General features: G+C 38.3%; 1 protein-coding gene across 1 annotated transcript in view; it reads left to right on the forward strand.

Moving 5' to 3' along the window:
• luzp2 (leucine zipper protein 2) overlaps nt 1-20,705 on the forward strand; it is a 123,421-nt gene that overhangs the window by 88,930 nt on the left and 13,786 nt on the right. The window contains exons 6-9 of the mRNA XM_044030981.1: nt 4,524-4,586; nt 13,233-13,295; nt 16,516-16,590; nt 17,295-17,462. Coding sequence (XP_043886916.1) covers nt 4,524-4,586; nt 13,233-13,295; nt 16,516-16,590; nt 17,295-17,462 — 369 coding nt within the window. The remainder of the gene's footprint in view (nt 1-4,523; nt 4,587-13,232; nt 13,296-16,515; nt 16,591-17,294; nt 17,463-20,705) is intronic.

Here is a 20,705-nt window from a genome sequence, read left to right on the forward strand (position 1 = left end):
AATTAGTTTGAGACAATGCAATACAATCACAAAATGTTCATCAAACTTGAAGCATTACATAATAAAACAAATCCAGAGGAGTTGGTTTCTCTCACTTTCCACAAAGAGGATCCAACGCTAATGTGTGACAAGTGGTGTGAAAGTTGACCTAGATGGACAGTAAATATCAACACTCAGAGGCTGTCAACATATCCACACTTTAATATAATGTGTGAAAATTGAGTTGAGGCAAATAGCTGTTCTTTTTTAAATGGTGCAAACCTTCAAAATATATTTTATATATATATATATATATATATAGATATATATATATATATATATATATATATAGATAGATAGATATATATCTATCTATATATATATATATATATATATATATATCTGTTTCCTCAAACCTATATTGTTCATGTTAGTGTGCATTTTAATGCCTTTATATGAATCAAAAACAAAATGCATCTGTCCGTCCGTTCTGTAATCCTGAGACACAGAAAGAGCTTTTCTATGACTTTGTGTGGTGCTGCATTTTTCTAGAAAATATGGGCACAACATGAAAATATGAAAATGTTCCTTTATTTTCAGGTCCACAGAATGACAGCGCTGCAGGAGTAACACTTTATGACATATGCAGCTCAGTGTATCACACTTTGCATAATGCACTGTGACATACAAGCTCCAGAGGATCTCATTTTCACTCAGAGTATTTCCTGGGGCTAAACTGTGTCACATTTTATGACAGCTGCCTGTTCAGCCTGTCCTCGAATGGTGGTCCCTCTGTTGGGGTGAGAGGAGGTGCAACTGTGTGGAATTGATAGTTGGCCAGTTTTGCCTCGCTGAATCACAAAAACAACTGCCACCCCAGCTCATTACCACAGTTCAGTGTGCATGTACTGTATACTTTGAAGTATGCAGTGTACTGTGCAGGTGTATGGGTGATGTGTATGAGAGTGAGAGTTGAATTGCAAAGTAAAAGTCCAAAGCCAGAGCATATGTTGTAGTGAAATGTAGCTTTTTGTTTGCCAAATTATAAGCCAGCAAAAAAAATATTTCCTTGTCTTTTAACCATTTATTAATTCAGAACAAATCAGTGGAAATTATTCTAAGATGGCAAGGGATGGTCAGCTTCCTCTAAAATACCGTCAGATATTGTGTTGTATTGATCTTTCAATACCAAACATGTACAAGAATGCAATTAGAACGTGTCACTAGTTCTTTCAGAATCAGCTGTTTATCATGGATCATTGGAGCAGTGGGCGGGCGCGCTGGGCTTCTGCATGATGATTGGAGGAACTGTCTGAAAGGTGGAGCCTTTTCTGCCTCAGTCCTGTGTGGACTTTGCGAGGGAAGTCTGGAGTTGTTGTGTGTTATTTGCTACATGTACACTGTAAATAAAACCACTATTATAGCATTTCACTTTTACATAATGATCATGTTTCCTTGTTCTAGCAGAATTTATGTAAGAATTTATGTATAAACAACTGGGGTTGTTTATACATAAATATACATAAACCAGCAACCGCCACTGTTCCCAAGGTACCCTCTGATCTTTAGCTTAGATGTAGAAGATGGCCTGTTCTACCAATAATGCCCTGGTGCTATGTTTCTAAATAGTCAGAGCTTGTTTATGGCACCATTCAACCCAAAACCAGCTCTTCGTGTCATCACATGCAGGCATATAATAATGCCTCTGCTTGGTGACGATATTGTCAGTTTGACTGATACGCATCCATTAAGTGGAAACTAGACTCAGAGTCTACAGGCATGTTATCAGTGCAGAGGAGGTTCACTCAGTGCACCATGCTGCTAGCATGACTAAACAAGACAAATTGATCATTCTAACTTCAGATGAAGCTGTGCTGTTAATGGCTGCCATCAAACATTTAATTGTCAACACAGTCGGGTTGTGCCATGACACAGAGTGAGAATTGTGGAGGTAGCCGCATCATTTACAAGTAAATGTCAAGGGGCCAGCTGGTGTATACACATCCTTATGTGTCCTTCTGTCCCGGCGGTTTCCAGCCAAATTGTCACCAAATGACATTGAGCTGTCTCCAACATCAGACAGTAAATGTATAATCAAAGCATGGCAAACGTAGGAGACAAATGTGTCCAGTGTCCACTGGAATTCATTTGTGTCCAATCCATAAACCATAATTGCTTGTGGCAATATTGTATTTTGAAAACTATCTGCTACTCTGGCTACTACATGGAGACAACATCAGACTTGCACTGTTGCCAAAAAAAGAGGGGGGAAAAGCACAAATGGGCTGATTCTGAAGGGCAGACATACTTCCCAACAGTGTCTGAAATGTGCTGCAATAAATAATACTCTGTGTTGACAAAAATAGAAAGAGGAGGTAGCTGCCGGCCCTTAGGAGAATTCCTCAGTCTCTTTTGTTAGACCTGTTTTTCTTTAGGTGTTGACAAATGACAACTGTGTAACAGCCTGTTACACAAATGTTTGATCATAGTGGTATTCCTCTATGTAGTGATTATTTATTTTCTGTTATTGAGTGTAGCTGTCAGTTTATATCTTCCTTTTTTTATTTGAATGGGAAAGGAAAATTCCCTTATGTCTCTCATTTATTGAGTGTAGTAATAATGTATTTGTTTGATTTGAGTTTAATCATTGGTGTAGTTCATTATTAGTTAGTTTTCCATAGCTGGCTGTAGCACGTTTGTGATGTGGTCTGTCACACTTTGACATGGCAATTAAGTGCTTATAGACCAAAACCACCTGTCATCTCTCATACACTGCCTCCCGCATAGCAAACACTGTGATGAGGTTTTCTGGCCCATCCATGGTACTGTCAGGAGATTACTGCCTTTGAAAAAAAAACAGCACAGCAAAACTACATTCTTGGCAATGTTCAGGACCTCCCTCCTGACGCGCCACATCATGCTGTTTCAAGGTCTGTTAGATCACATTCTAAGCTCATACACTGTAATCCTTTCACACTCAAAACAAGTGTGGAGGAGAAGTTGCTGAAGGACGCGCTTGTTTATAATAGCATCAGTACTGACTCTATCTGCATGCCTGTGTCTCTTTTGTCACTGTTTAGTTCTCTTGAATTAAAGCTCTTCTCACTCGGATTCTGCTGAGATGAAGAGTAGACCCTCAACAATAGGTATTCAGCTTGAGACACACACATTCCAATAAGTTCACACGCTCACACGTGACATTTCTCACGCTGATAAGTGATAAAGGTCGCTGCACATAAATGAGTAATCTTTGAATCGATGATGCAAAGGCAGATTGCTCTGCGTAGTTCATTCTAACTGCTGTCTTTAATTAGCAACCTATCAGCCAATCAGAAAATAGTATTTCTTGTTGCCGGGTAATTACACTGGTCGTGTCTCACGTCCATCCTCTTCCGCACAGCAGGATACCTGTACTCACTAGGCTAGGTTATCTTGCGGTACTTCTCGCACGTAAAAACACTGTAAATGTTGTAAACATGTAGTTAAGTGAAATACGATGTGGTGTCAACACAGAATCTTTTATTCTGAAAAGTAAACCCGATGTTTTATTGTCCTGCTTCCTCTCCCGCTCGTGCTGAATTGCGTTGAAGTTATGTGGCTCTGCTGCGCGTCCACTCTGACCTTCTGCAAATGAGGCAGCCGTTACAAAGACGTTCGCAACCAGTGAACTTTGACCCATCGATGAAAATGAATTGCCTTAAATGTACACTGCACACACTGTGCAGACCTGAGCAAAATGTCACTTTTTAAACATGGGGATAGTTACATTAAGTAAAAATATATTTTTTATGGTGTATTTTCTTAACTGTCTTTATTTTTAAATACAATGAAGTGCATTTTACTAAAGATCAGGTTAGTGCAGCCTCTTACGTCACGATTGTGACCATAACATCAGAATAAACTTGAATAGATACTTGTTTTACCATGGGTATTTGAGATTAGGAATGGTCCGGAAGTTTAGAAAAAAATATATTTTCAAAATGAATGAATAAAAGCTTTTGTTATAGCATGAGAGAAGTTCGGTTCTGCTGTGAATAACATGTTTTGTTTTTTTTAATAAAACATTTTACATAAACCACAAGATCATTAATGCTTTAACAATTTTCATGTAACCTAATGAGACAGCCTGTTATGTTTTCACTGTTTGTTTATTAAACTATAAAGAGGGTTTTAACTGGCGCCACACTACGAGACCAGTGACTTCTTTTTTGGCATCTCCTACTGGCTGCTAGTCAAATGATTTTTAAGGCTTTGGTGATTATGTTTAAAGTTCAGTGGGGGTCTGGCCCTGAGCTACTTTTCTGACCTTTTTAGATGCCTTTGAGCCTGCATGAGTGCTCTCGCGCATCCTCAGACTCCTGAACGCTCCTCAGGCTAGTCTGAAAAAGAGTCCAACCCTTGCTGTCAGAATTCCAGTGAAGCCAAATGTCCTGCTGGAGAAACTGAAGCCCACTATGTCCATGATTGTTTTTAAAAAGCACCAAACCATTTTGAGGGAATATGCACTGATGGTATCATCTTTCTTTCTTGTCTCTCTTTTTCAGAACAAGAGCCTGAAAAATAAACTGCTCTCGGGAAACAAACTTTGTGATGCCTACGCTGAGGAGGTAATTATTTCATATTTAATTAGCCTTGATTATGTTTTATCTCACATATACTTGATGCTTAGCTAATACCAATAACTGCTTAATGTTCATGTACTAGCTGCTGCAGATATAATGTTTATTTGTTCATATAATGTTTGTTGAGCGTTCACAAAGTGGACCTATCTCCAGGCTACAGTTTGGCAAATACTTTCATAACATAGAGCAGAGTGGCGATAGACAGCTTGACAGATGGTAACCATGGTTACCATTCTCATACCCTACAGGTATGAGGGGAAAATGGTTAAAACACGGTTTAAGAAATTGTCATTATTGCGTCATTCAAATTTGCAATCTGCCCTTGAGCTTAGCCTGTTTTTCACCAGCATTTACTTCTCAGTACTACAATACATGCTCTGTGAGAAAATGTGCCTATCTCCTTCAATATTATTAATAATAATAATAATGATAATAATAATAATAATAATAATAATAATAACACATTATTATTGTTAGAAGTAGTAGTAAAACAGTTCTATAGTCAATCCCACCACTCCACCGCACTTTTTTTACATACACTTCACAAGCTTTGTATTTTACTTAATATATTTGGATGCAACCCCTTAGAGATTACCTTCATTTTGATAGGTACCTGGAGTAACAACCTGAATAACATATTTGTTTCTAAGTATCGGTAACAGATTACTATAAATATAATTTTATGATTTAATTATGTCATGCTAATACAATTTGTTCTTACCCAGTAGACTACATATAAACTCATTTGTGTGTAATGTACTACAGTGTTAACAGGAGCACAAACCAAATCATCTAATATGACTATAAAGTTACAATGTTCTAAAATGGACATTACAGTGATCGTTATAACCTTCAGGAAGGTAAAATTTATGCTCGAGGCAAATTATTGAAATTACTTCAATTGGTCATCAAATTCTCCAGGATCTCAAAAGGCTGTTTATTCCTGTATATCTACTGCATGCCCACTAGTGTTACAATAAATGAAAACTATTATTGTGATGTACTGTGAGCAAACACTTATAACTTTATGAGTGACGAGCAAAGCAGTTGTTTTCAGTGTACTGTATCATTAGAATCTGTTCATTCAAAGGTTTAGTTCAGTATGAGGGGCCGTATAGGCCATAATACAAGCTCACCTCTCACACACACTACTGAAAACCCATCACACACACTACTGAAAATCAAACCTCACACACACACACTACTGAAAAAAATCTCTCACACACACTACTGAAAATCTCTCACACACACTACTGAAAACCCCTCACACACACTACTGAAAATCAAACCTCACACACACACTACTGAAAACCTCTCACACACACTACTGAAAATCAAGCCTCACACACACACTACTGAAAATCAAACCTCACACACACACTACTGAAAATCTCTCACACACACACTACTGAAAATCAAACCTCACACACACACTACTGAAAATCTCTCTCACACACTACTGAAAATCAAACCCCTCACACACACTACTGAAAACCTCTCACACACACTACTGAAAATCAAACCTCACACACACACACTACTGAAAATCTCTCACACACACTACTGAAAATCAAACCTCACACACACACTACTAAAAACCTCTCACACACACTATTGAAAATCAAACCTCTCACACACATACTACTGAAAACCTCTCACACACACTACTGAAAATCAAACCCTCACACACACTACTGAAAATCAAACCTCGCACACAACTGAAAATCAAACCTCACACACACACTACTGAAAACCTCTCACACACACTACTGAAAATTATGGAAGCCCATTTCCACTGGTGTGATGAAAAACAAAAGTCATTATAATGAGTAAATATCTCAAATATAATGACTGACGGTATATCAAAATAATGTCATAGTATCTAAAAAATAGAGACTCAATATCTCAAAATAATGACTTGGTATCTCAAAAATAATTCTTTAGTCATTATAGGTCATTATTTTCAGATACAAAGTAATATTTTCAGAAACAAATTCATTATTTGAGATATTAACTCATTATAATGACTTACCAGATCTTTTGTTTTTCATCACACTGGCGGAAATGGGCTTCCATAATAATATGTATGTATGAGAGGTTTGACTGTTTGATTTTCATGGGCTTCCGAAAGAGAGACTACCGAGGTATGTTCTTCAACATTGATATTGAGAGGCGGAAGATTTGTCAATAGTGTGGGGAACGTATTGTGTGGTGATTTTCAGGTGAAGGATAAATTTGTAGTATGTGAAATGTTTGATTTTCAATAGTGTGTGTGTGGCGTGATTTTAGTAGTATGTGTGAAGGTTTTTTTTCGGAGTGTGTGTGTGACATTTTTGTAGTGTGTGAATTTTCAGTAAGTGTGTGTGAATTTTAGTAGTATGTGTGAGAGGTTTGATTTTCAGTAGTGTGTGTGAGAGGTTTTCAGTAATGTGTGTGTGAGGTTTGATTTTCAGTAGTGTGTGTGAGAGGTGAGTGTGGATAATGGCCTATATGGCCCCTAATAGCAGTCTGACACAGTCACTGAACTAAAATACAGCTGAACGGGTTGTGATTCGGCTCACGATTGCCGGCTTTCAGAAGTGCTGTCACTTAATTAAGACTCCTCTGTTAAATATTAAGATTTTTGAAATGTCTTTGAAATGTGCTAAATGTTGATTATCGCATGTTTTCACGATTTTTAAGTCTTTTTAACTGATGTACAGGTTGACATTGTTCGGTTTGATTCCTGTGTTGGACGTCGTGCTCATGACTCTTCTTGATGCTGAAGAGCTTTTTTTTGACATGGGAGACTTGTGTTGAGACACAGGAAATTGGTGTTATAATTGCAAGCCTTCTTCCGTTTACAAATCCTACAGCTGAGCATCTCTGACATTTAATCATCTAAGCTTATCTGAGACATCGTCAGATATTCCCACTCTGAGATGATGGTGGCACATTTGACAACACAGCCAAGTCTGATTGTAACGCTTCAGGAAGGATTTTGAAAAGAGTTCAGAGGCTATGAACAGGTCCTGATTGAAGTTGTCAGCAATCCACATTCAGCCAGAAAATCCCTAGCAACAGCAATGGAAATGATTCGGTGACAACATATTGTATAATACTGTGTATTGTTGTTCTTCAGTTATCACTGCAGAATGGTTATGGCCACTAGACTTTGAGTTATTTAGGGTACATGTAGCTAATATCATTTTCCTGAAACAGAGGTAAATGGAGGGCATTGTCTGCAATTCCCTTGTGGGGTAATAAAAACTGAAATAAATCAGTGAAAGGCACATTCTTCCGTGCACCTACTCTAATACTGAGAAGTTATTCATATTTAAAAGGCAAAGGTTACAAACTGAGACGGTAATCACACTGTAATCACTTCAGAGTGACAGAAGAAGACAGATACTAAAGCTGATAAATTGTTGGCATCAGAGGAGATAATTGCACACTTCATTAAGAGTGTGTCTGTCGGAAAGGATGTAAACGTATTTCCCGAATAAAGATGAGTTATCTTTCTATTATGATTTATTGTATCCTCGCTTATGTATGTTTAGTATTGAGCTATTACACTTTTCAATGCATCTAACACAAGTTATGACAGTGAACACCAACGCAAACCCTTGCACTATGACTTAACTGTTGTCCATAAATTCTCTCCTCGCGCTTCAAAGGTCTTTTCAATTAGGATTTCCTCAAAGCAATGTGAGAGCAAAAAGAAAAAAGAAAAGCGAGAATGCTTGAGATTAAATCTATAAATGTTAAAATGACACCATAGAAGTCATGTTCAAGAACCAAGATATTTTTAGCTGGCCATTTTAAAGTACTCCGTTAAAATGAAACAAAATTACAGCAAAAACAACAGCATTGTTAAGATGTTGTTTGTATGGTTACTGAAACATTATGCCTGAGCAGATCTTATAGCATTAACACTGATAACTTATTGGTTTCTGTCAATTACTTTTATGGTTGATTTATTATATTATATTATATATATTTATTTAATTATTTATTTATTATTATTTTTAATTGTAAAATTAACCCGTACTATTTATGAATATTATCATGAACATGATTCGCTGGTCCACAAGGAAGTGCTCTAAGTACTTTTAATGAGATTAGGGTAATGTATGTTCCATGTAACATTTGGGGCTTATGATTAATTGTAATGAAATAAAACAATACTATTGTATTCATGTCTGGAATAATAAGGTTGCAGGTAATTTTTCAATTTTGCATAACTTAATGATGAAATATTAATTGTGAGTATTTTTTTTATGAACTTATTTTAAATGTCTTCAAATAGTTTCTTTATTATATGAATAGGTATACACGTCTAGGGAAAGTGTATCACAGACTTAGCAAGTTCAGTCACTGGCAGGCGGCCAGTAGCCTGACTCAGCTGTGCAGTTGTTCATCACCACTCAGAAGCCCTTCAAAAATCCAGCAGTCTATTTAGAATGTCAAGGAAACTTAGCAGGAATCTGCAACTCACTCAGCTCTGTGCTGATGAGCTACTGCACCCTGCTTTGCTGGCTGTTCTTCTTACCTAGTCCACAGTAAAATGTCATGCAACCTTTCTGGGCCCAGACGGTGATGTCCTCAGGGTAAAACATCCTCAGTCAACCTCAAGGCTGAGACCCTTTCACTGAAGTAGAAGGACATATGGCAATCTGTTGCTCATCTTTTTCTCAGGAGCAGGAATTTATTACCTATTTGCTATTCTGGCACATTAATGGTGTTGCTGCAGGTCATAATTTTGATGAGGGATGTCTGTACAGCTAATCTATTTTAGCTGTGTTTTCAGCAGAATTACATTATATTACAGTTTGTTCTTGCATCATGGAAATGTAGTTGCACTTGTTTGAGAAGCAGTTTGTATGTACTGGTTGATTTGAAGAACTGAGACCTTTATTAAGGAACCACATACATCATCTTATCTATTGAAGCAATTATCCAAATAAGGAGTAATGTGTAAGAATCCAATGATAAGGAGTAATGTGTAAGAATGTTAGTGCACTATATGCAATAAAGGCCTATGACCTTCAGTTATTGTCACTGATTAAATATAGAAAAACAAAACAGTGACAAACAAATACTCAAACTCAACACTCTGATCAACTGAAATTGTCATGCGCATCTGCATCTTGCTTATGAAGTGTGAAAAACAGCAAAAAGGTTATTCATACACAAACCTGTTGTAGATATGAGAAGTCAGAGGAGAGTGGCTAGACAGGAGTTGACAGAGAGACTGAGATACCCGAGATTACCCCTCTTTACAGCTGTAATGAGCAGGAAAGCATCTTGGACTGAACGATATGTTGAACCTTGGGGTGGACATGAAACACAAGAACAAGATCTGAGGCTGTGGTCTGCACAGTCTCACCAAAACTGGGCAGACGAGACAAACATAACGCGGACTGATGAATCATGAACCCAAACTGCCATGTGTCAACAGTCCAGGCCGGTAATGGTGGTGGTAGAGTAATAGCATGGGGGATATTTTCTCTGCACTCTCTGGGCTTGGCTGAATATTATTTGTTTGCAGCAACCTATTTCAGTGCTGTGGCTGACGTTGTGCCTCCTTCTATGGCCACAATGTACACATCATCTGATGGCTACTTCCAGATCAACAGTGTACCATGTCACACAGCAAAAGTTGCCTCAAACAATATTTTCTGAAATTTTCAGATTTTTCTTTTTGAGAACAAAGTAAGGCCTGGTCCAGTATTAGTATGCTCTTCTTTGTGAGTCACTTGGTGTGAGTATGTATTTAGTTTTAAAATTGCTCCAGCATGATCCAGGAATAAGAAATTAGAATTCAAAGCAGTTTGTACACATACAGTATGAATGTTTGATGTTTGGTAGCTTTGATAACGTGTTGTTTTTGAAGATGACGTATGCTCCGGGCTTTAGTGATGTAGCCTGCAATATAATTAGTAATGTGCACAGTGAGCAATACAGAGCAGATCCCTTACATAAAACAGATGTATTGCTGTGCTGTTGTACTTCATTTGCTATCCATATTGATTAAATCAGATTACCCTGACTGAAATGACTGAAATAAAAATATATGCCTTCAGTCAGTACGTTTTGGCTGCCATCCAGTCACTACTGTGCCTCTGCTTGCATGCTTCAGCCAATCAGACATACCTCACAAATAGGCCAGTCTGTTTAAATACACATACACATGCATGTTGACACACCAAAGCCCTGTCATGTCATTGTGGTGAGCCACATTTAAAATCCTCATTTCTCCTGTGTGTTTCTCTGCTTCCATGAGATGTGTAGTTTACCTTCCTGTAATAACACTTGAAAACACAGAAGGAACATAAACGCACACAAACATCAGTATAATCTCCTCATCGCCAGTTCAAGCATGCTCGCGCACGGTGTCATGTTTAGGGACACACACATACAACGCCGCTTGATGCACTTTGATGCAGCACAGGATTGTGTGGCTTAGGCTTTTGCTCAAAGTTATTGATGGTGTCGAAAGTGAGGGAGCAAAAAAATCAATTTCTTCAAAAACTAATCTGCATCCAACAAAAGGGCTATAGTAAATTGGACACATAAAATGCAGGTAGTCAGGGGAAATGAAAGAAATCTGTCAAGATTTAGAAAAAGGAAACAAATGCTAAAGTCCCTGTTTGGGTGATTTTACACATGATTACTGAGTTTATGAGTAAAGTATAATGTGTGCAAAGTTAATAATAATACAATAATGGCCTTGAATAATTTTCACCTCTGCACTTCCCCTCAGTGGTATGGAAGGTTTTAGCCTCTTGAAGCTCATTATTTTTGTTTTACAGCCGCAACTTGACCATTCTCATCACAGCAGGCAGCTGTTTCCACTTCTTATAAACCCACTGCACACTATACCCACCCAGCACCAAAACACATGCAGCGAAAGAAAGGGCCTCTGTGGTGATCTTAGTGGAGCATTAAGCAGCTAAAAGATTTATTCAGGTGTTGGTGCAGATGAAAACAAGAGAATAGTTATAGAGTATTAAAAAGGATCATTTCAAATGATATTACTACCATCTGTTGTTAGATAAACTAGCAAAGTTAGTGTAACTCTGACTGAAGGAACCACAAACCAAGCTTCCCTTCTTTATCAACAAATAAAAAAAAAAAATGAATGCAAGACTGAAATATATGCACACAAATACTGCGCATACTTTATCCTAGAATATTTTTGAAAAGTGAAACATTTGAAAAATATTGCATCATCGTATTTGGTCTTGTCGTTCTTTAAAACACAGGCTCCATCCTTGCAGAATTTGAACCATCAATATGACAGCTCTCATTTTTGTTTATTCTAAATAAATAATAGACCAACAATGAGCTCAGCACATTTAGTGATTCCAACATTTGCATTTCTGAGTTAGCAGTATATGACGTTGTCACCTCTTTTAGTCGGGCAACTATTTTGAAATCTGCATTCAGCAAACTAATTATCTGTATGAGTTAATATTGCATTTTATGACCTCATCTACAGATAAGAGAACATTGCATTTACTATAAAGAGGTTAAAGTGAATCTTGGATTTGGTTCTCTGGTGTTTAGCCTTATAGCTATTTATGAGGATGTTAATATTTGAATCCTACACAGAGATGGGTGTCTAGAGACATGGAAGCACTCTGGGAAGAGCACTAACTGGTTACATGACAGGATAAATAACACATACAGTAGGTGCCTCAGCTTTATGTTCGGTGAGTTTTGATGAAACTGGACCCCACATGTCACATTTTTACTGCCACTGCGAAGAAGTTATAGAGATTGACAGTGATTTTGAATAAAACATTTTTTGGAATGTTTTTACATTACATTTTACATTTACGTTTCCACAAAATGAAGACGCATACGGCAACAGGTGGATGAAAAGGGCAGATTACACAGGGCCATTATGCAGAGACAAGCAACTTGTCAAACCAGTAGGAAATTCAGAGTCAAAGAAAGTTATACACTGTCGATAAATTGTCAGAAGAGAAAGTCAAACATTGCACAGAAAGAGAATTTCAATTTGAGTCGTGTCATTATTATTTGAATGCTAAATAATCACAGGTACAAAAGAGTGATCAGAATATACACTCACTAACGACACAGCAAGAAACCCTGTGGTCCAGGCTTTTTAGTCTTCAAGCTCACGTTGAGCAACTTTGAGGATGCTGGCTACCAAGCTATCTAGTCAACACCCTCTGTGCTCTGATGTGGAGCAACAGAGTGAATGTCAGGCAGAGCTGCTCACTGTATGTACGGGCAACACACGCAACAAAGAAAACTGTTTATGTGTGTGTGTGTGTGTGTGCTGTTTACCAATGACAGGCAAGACCTTGCTGTAATGTGCATGTGTGCGGTCATGGTGGTTGTGGTTGTAATATGTGTAGTGGGGGTGAGAATTCAGATTTAAACAGTGGGCAAGACGTTGGTGCATGACTGCGTCATTGTGTGGACTATGCAGTTCAGTGAAGGGGAGATTTGATATTTTCTTCCTCTCACTAGGGCCATCCTTTAAGCCAGAGCTTTACCCAGGGAACACTCACAAAGGAGTCTTCTGCTGCAGCTGGCAGAATCCTGCTACGTGATCTAAAACCAATTTCACTATTTGAATAAGCTAACTCTTATTTCCTTATCTTCTCGTTGCAGTCCAAAAAAATCCAGGCTCAACTGAAAGAACTGCGCTATGGGAAAAAGGATTTAATTTTTAAGGTAAGCACAAACTGAAGAGGGGAGGCGGGGTCTTTATAGTAGCTTCAGACCAGAGGTAAACAGGTGCTTCAAAACACCTTGAACAGATGACCCCATCACACAAGGCACTCCAATTAAGTCTGTCTGCGATAATACAGATCCTTCCAGCGAGGCAGACACCTGCAAAGTCAATTGGTCAGCACTTTCTCCACATACCCTGTTGTCTGTCCCTTCTCCTGCAAGGGCTAAATGTTCTCAGATCTGAGTATTTATTGGCATTTACTGACCTTTCATGCCTGTTTACGGGGTTAAAATGTCACTTGACATTTCTGCCTCTATGATGTCGTTTGTTAAATGTATGTTCTGATTCTGCAGACCCATCATTCCTTAAGCTTTGTCCGACATGAATGAATAAAAAAAGACGGGGTCCATCAAGACTGAATTTTATGCCACTCGTCATGCCTGAATATATTGTCCCTACATGTCCTGTTCCTTGTTCTCTTTCCAGCCTGTGAATGATGGATGCATCGACGTGTTTGCCCTGTGTCACTGCTCGTAAATCGCTGTCTCTAAATTGCATCAGTCAATCACCAAAAAAAAACAAAAAAAAAACACAACATTATTGCTCACCAAACATTTCACTCGGACCTCTGAAACATGGTGTCTGAGATTTGCAGACCCACAGAGATAGAGCTAATTCGACCACACTCTACGTCCTGTAAAACAGTTATTTTTTGAAAAATGAAAGTCAGCTTTTTCTTTGATGGAAAGGTCAGAGAGAAATGCATCATGTCCCTGATCTCAAATGATCCCTCAAGCTATTCCTGAAAACTCATCTGTATTCCCCATATGCTGTGATCGAAATCCCAGCGGGGGACGAGGGAGCAGCGAGTCAAGAAGAGTCACTCAAGTTTCGGAAATGTCATCAGCCTCACAGGGGAGATGTCAGTCAAGGCATCCTGACCAGAAGGCATCTGAATTTGGCTGTTGCACAATAAAAGTGCATTTTGCAGCAGAATGGCACAGCACGCAATACACTTTAGAATGGAGACCAAACTGAATCAAGAAACCTTTTTGAGAAAATCTATCAGGTACAGTCATGAAAAAAAGGGACCATAACATTTTACTATAAAAAAAAAATAAAATTGAAAAAGGAAGTTTTTGGTAAAATCCGACATTGCAGATTTAAAGATTGAGGACATAATATAGCACCCAGAGAATAACTGAAATGTAGCCGGTGTCAGATTGTACTTCCATTAGAAGTGCTCAGACACTAAATCCAAACTTAACTGTCCCAAAACTAAACTGCAAAGGCTACACAGAGGCAGGTTCCCCTTCACTTGCTTAGTCATAAGAGTTTCTCCTTTCATTTCCCTGTGAGACCATATATTTGGCAGAGAAACTATATTCAAGCCTTTTACATTTTCTTTTGTCCTTCCCTCCATTTTTAAATCTATCCCAGCAGCTACGTCTCTGCCAATTTAAAAAAAAAGAAAAGAAAAATGATGGTCTGATGTAGTTGCAGAGTGGCTGGTACCTCACTGACCCCACACCTCTCTAATGGACTCAACACAGAAATATAGAGGTTTGGACTTAGAGGCACTAAACCTGAAAGTCAGCATTTGTGGGTCAATGGCCATGCACTGGGAGTCCTCTGAGTGTCCACTGATCATGCTCTGTGTAATGGATGGATAAAGAGACGTCTGACGCATACAAACGCTTCAGAGCTTTTACAAGACCAACTTAGAGGAGGTTATTATTATTTCTATGTGCCTGAAGTCATGATTATTCAGTACTCTGTGCTTTCCTCAACTCAGCAGTTGGTGTTGTTTTGTAATATTTCTTAAACTCATATACATAGAGAGTGGTGTCCTGAAGAACTCTTCAACCTGTAACCTGCCAGTGGTTTAATTGCAAATGTCTCATCAAGTCTCTGCTGTCCTGTTAAAAAGTCGTTTTAATCAATACCCTTGAAAATCATTTAAATGTCTATCAGTGAATACTTCCTCCCTTCGCTTTTTGCCACAAAGAGATTATAAACAAGCCTTTGTGACTTTAATTGAGGAACTTTTCAAAGATCTCTTCAAACTTCTTTGGATTCCCTTGCAAGTACAGCCCAGCAGCTACAAATGACTCTGTCCTAAACTTCCTCTCGACAGAAAAAGACCTTCTGAGAGAACGATCTGATTCTTGGGTTGGGAATTGCTGCCCTTGACTTCCACAGTGTGTGATTCATCTGCCAGCTGATAGGTGTGAGTGGTGGACATGTGCATCATTAAATTAGCACTGTGCTGACAGGAATGGTGATGTGAAGATACAGTAAAGTATCCACCGCTGTTATCACACAGCTCACAGTGTTTCACATAAAGTCTATTAAACCAACAGAAAGAGCCCCATCACTCATTTGTATACGCTTATTTCTTTGCAGAGACTGTTGATGCTGTTTGTCGAGTTCGCTGACCTTGGGTGTTTCAGAACTTAAGACTGTGCACTTCATCATTTTTAGAGGCCAGTAAAAGACACCCAATAAACGTTCATGGCTCAAAGTCCATCACCAAGGAGAGTTTTACACAGATCGCGTGCATATTATCCCCTTTCTTTTTGATGATTAATGTATCCACAGTAAAAGACTCGTCAGATGCAGCTCTGTTGCTCCTTATATGAGTTACTGTATATGAGGCCATTTACTGTAAATGTACTTTTCTGTTGGGGATTAAACTCAAGCACTGATGCTCATTAAGGGGTTTGATGGTTTCAGGGAGTCTGCTCCTAAAACCGTCAAGATTAAACCTTTCTTCTATTTTATTTTATTTTTCGGCGGAGCTTTGAATGAACATTGTTATATGACTACCCTTTTCATTCTGTACTTCTCTGGGTGAAATTGATATCCATGACTCCCACAGTACTACACAACTAAAACATGAACCAAGAATTAAGTCAGTGATATGCAGCTATGATCAGGCAGGTTTATGAGATCCGGCTACTTTCTTGTTTAAATAATCAAGTGATTCCTTTGGTGCTAAATAACATGAAGGTTATTGCTTTATTAAGGTGTGTAAGGGTGCAGTGGAGGTGTACAGTACAATAAGAGAGCTTTGTTTTTCCTTTTCTGGGACAAAAGTGACAATTAGACAACAAAAAGATTTGTGTTACAGATACTGTACTGGGTGGATGAGCTGGGGATGGAGAAATGCTTTGTATGCAAATAACATAGGCAGTTCCAAATGTCTTGTCTTTACAGGGGCAGCAACTAATGGACTTGGAGCACAAGTTAAACATAGCCAAAGAAGAACTAGAGAAGACTGCACTGGATAAGGTGAATAACAAGGACACATTTTCACCTACATGTTATTTTATTTTCACAATTGTTATGGTACGTGCACAGTATTTGTTCAGAGGTGTGTTCAACTTCCAGCTCATCTACAAGACAGAAATGACATCTAATTTATTTAATGAATGAATAAATTACATGTGGTCATATTGGACTGTATAAATTAAGAGTGTTTTGGACGGATGGAGTAAAAAAAAAATAGATTTTTATTATCATTCATAAGAGCACTTGTTACTGGAGTTTTATCTTAAAAATGTTTGAACACGTGCAGCAGCTTCAGTGAAAATGTTTTCATGAAGTTACTGACACGCTGTCACTATAGCGACGAGGGAGAGGAGTTTAAAAATGCATGGCAGGAAAATGTGCTGATTTGGAAAAGGAGCTGGTTCTGGTGCTCAGCCCAGGAGTATTGACATCAGTGGCTGTTGCAAAATAATTGACTAATGATTCTGTCTATTATCATTATTATTGATTAAAGCAAAATGATCTTTTGAACATTTTTTTCTTTCTCATTCCTCCGGTCTGTTCCGCGTCACGCCTTGCCTAACGAGGCCTCTTAGCTGGTCCAAAGTCTCTTTAAAGCACGGCATCCCGTGGCTTTAATGCTTAAATGAATTGCTCATGTTGATGGAAGGAGGGATGGAGGCATCATCGTGTGTGTGTGTGTGTGTGATCTTGTTTGGGGACAGGAGTCCCAGCTGAAGGCGCTGAAGGACACAGTCCACATCTGCTTCTCTGCTGTCCTGCACAACCAGCCCAGCAGCAGCCACAGATTCCCCACTGCCCCCGCCCACTTGTTCAGATACTCATCGCTTATTAACAGCTCCAGAGTCACCTTTCAGCAGCCACACGCCAAGGTATGTCAATATTCAACAGTTCCATGTGATTTATAGTCATGTGTAAGTGTTTAAATAAATAAATAGTCCTTATAAATACCTCAAACACTGAAAAAAAACATTTCCTTTCATAGCAACAGTCTTAAAATATCTCAACTGTAAAAGCTTGTGTATAACTTTTCTAAACTTTCTCTTAATCCCATTGGACTTTTTGTTTTTGACTCAACATGATATTTTGACGTGGTTCAATTTCAAAGTGCTGCTATTAAGCTTTTTGTCTTTGTGCCACAGCGTCTTGTCTTGATCCAGACTTGTATTATCAGTGACTCATATTTGCCACTTTGACAAATGCCTGAAATTCACTCTTTTTCCACAATTTATTTGTTTATTTGAAGAATACTGAAAAGTAACCGACTAACATCTTAGCTTTTTGTTTTAATTGTATTATGTGTTTGTGGTAACAAAATCCCCATCTCAGTTCACTGCATGCATCTAGTTTTTTTTTTTTTAATCACTTTGTAAATTTTGAAGTTGAAATTAGCATCAAACATCAAACCTTTTTGAGTTTAATTAAAATTTTGCGTCAAACTATATTTTAATTGTCACCGCTACCAAAAAACAAAACAACAAAAAACAAGTGGTTTTGGTAATTGTGGTTAATTTCAGTGTTACTGCAGCATTTACTTTTGTCCAATGCATTCTTGTTCATTATGGCTTTAAATTAACTGTGCACTTTGAATGCTAAATACTTTTCTGCTTCTATTGATTTTACTCGAAGCACAGCCACAGCTTTCCTAGACATTTGTGACTCGTCCAAGCGACTGTGGCTTATTAACAGTGGCTCTTTTTCCCTTTGTAATGCCAAGTGAAAGAGCCACCATGCACAACAGAAGCACCCTAGAACAAGCAGAACTAATAGATCGCAGCCCATATTAATCATATTAATTACACTTGTGGTTGTTCTGCAGTGAACAGGCCTGCAGAGTTTCCCCTCACTGTATCTGGTCAGTTTTGTCTGTCGCTGACCACAGTTTTAACAGTGCACCTGCAGTGTCTTAGGATGAAAATAACATAAGTTTGTATTGTAAAATAAAAACTGAAAAGAGGTTGGAATTTCTATTTGCCTCAGTGGTGGTGAAGTCCATTTTCCCCACTGACTTACTGGATAAGATAAAGCTGTTTTTGAATTTTTCTGCTTGTACTTTTCCTCTTATTTCATTTAAAACACCATACAGTTGAAGGCCATTCCACACGGTAACTCCCACATTGATGACATCATTGGAATCTATCTCAGTGCCAAACGTTTCACTTCACCACACATCAGAGTATTCGTAATGCGACATCTGCGACATGAATTTAAGAGTTAGCTGATTATTACCTCATTTTCAAAGTGGCTATTTGTCAGTCTGATGCCATGAGGATCACTCTCCAGAGAGAGATATTCCAAGAAATAATTACTACCAAATATAACAGTTGGGCAAACACAATTCCAGAGGTTGTTCAGAATAATAGCATTTCTAAATCAAGCTGCAGTCTAAGTCATTTATTATATAGTCAATGACACTGTAGCTTTGGAAGTGAAGCTCAATTATGTTTAGGCATTATGGGAAGGTTGGACTTAAATGTGTTCCCTGTGAATGTATTAATTCAAAGTGACACAGTCTTTGTTTGGAGCTTGTCAAAGTCAAGGTCACAGTAAATTCAACCGAAGGATCAGAATGTAATCCCGTTTTTAGTGTTTTTTATAAAAGGTTGCTGCCAAGAAGATTTATTGTAAAACAAAAAAAAATACTGCTTTTTGTTTCACCTGCAAAATACACCGACATTTTAGATGTAATGAGAAGCGTCAAGGTTTTACCTGGTCAATACTAACTACATCCCTACAACTCTCGACATCTCTATTATATTGATTAAAAATAAAAAAGAGTGTAGAAATGAAGCAGAACATACACATCACTTTTCTTTCTCAAAGGTATACTTCATTTTACCTATATTGTTTTCCCCTCAAGCAAGCAGCCCGTCATGTCAGCCTCAATCAGAGATTGTGCTAGTTGTGATTTCTGCAGTCACTGCTCCACTGGGCCTTATCTGCCATGATTCTGACCAGCAATCCTGTCTTTAAGAGGCTATTTCTCCTTAAAGCAGCCACAATTGACTCTGCATCTGTTTCTTTGCTGTCTGGGATATTTGACATATCACTTGTTTTTTTCCCTTCAGAATCCTTATTTATTTCTTACTTTGCATAAGCAGCTCAGTCTCTGCCAGAACCACCAGTGCTCTGCTTCTGTACCTCCAATATTCTGGAATTGACATTTGCTGTCCACATTTAAACTCCTGTTGGCATTAGAAGCAAAACGGTATAAATCCATTACAACAAGTGTTGAATTGTCTGTCCTCTACTTTGTAATTCTGTGAGCCAAATAAATACAAGCACGTGTCCAAAATAAGCATCTCACAAAAGGAAAGAGGAGCAGAGGAAACTCAAAATAGGGTTGGGTTGATTTTTTTTATGCTAATAGAGTTATTACTTCCCTCTTCATTACCATACAAATAGCAGTACTCCACTTGTGAGCAGTTGCTAGCTCCATTATCTCCTCCAGGCGCTATACACTGACGGGCTGTGTGATAAATCTGAGCGTGGCCTCACTGGAAAGATTACTGGGGTTCTCCATCTGTCCACTCTGCCTGTGCACGTGGAGGTTTGTCAAATCTCACTTAAATCACTGCCAAATTTATCTCTAATTAAGTCATAAAAAAACAGCAATTGTGCACGTTGTGTACAATAGTACACAACGTGCATGAAAGAGCCAGGGTAACAATGCACACGTTACGTTGTTTAGTTAGACTTGGTTAGAATGTCGAATGAAAAAAAAAAAGCTTTTTTTTTGAGTTTCATCATCAGCCTGAATCCAACTTGTAAGTCACTCGCTGACACACCGTAAGATTCAAACACGCACACCTTTCTTGCTAGTGAAGCGTTGGTTAGAGTGAAGATGCTGACATCAGCAAGATTTCATATTTAACAGTCTTGGGTAGAGAGCCAGTTCTCGTGCTCCCAAAAGCATGCAGTTTTCATCAAAGACATGGGAGATGAGGTCTTGGATCCTTAGAGCACTGTGTCGCAGGACAAATCGCGCATTTCATTGCCTTGCCCCCAGCACTTAATATTTACTTTTATGGTAGTTTTACTGTGTATAAAAATAGGTGGGAAATTCATCTCTGCCATGCGAGGAGGAGATAGTAGATGGTTGGCGGAGCACAAAA

The sequence above is a fragment of the Solea senegalensis genome, linkage group LG7 (genome assembly GCF_019176455.1).
Source record: "Solea senegalensis isolate Sse05_10M linkage group LG7, IFAPA_SoseM_1, whole genome shotgun sequence".
Lineage (NCBI taxonomy): Eukaryota > Metazoa > Chordata > Actinopteri > Pleuronectiformes > Soleidae > Solea > Solea senegalensis.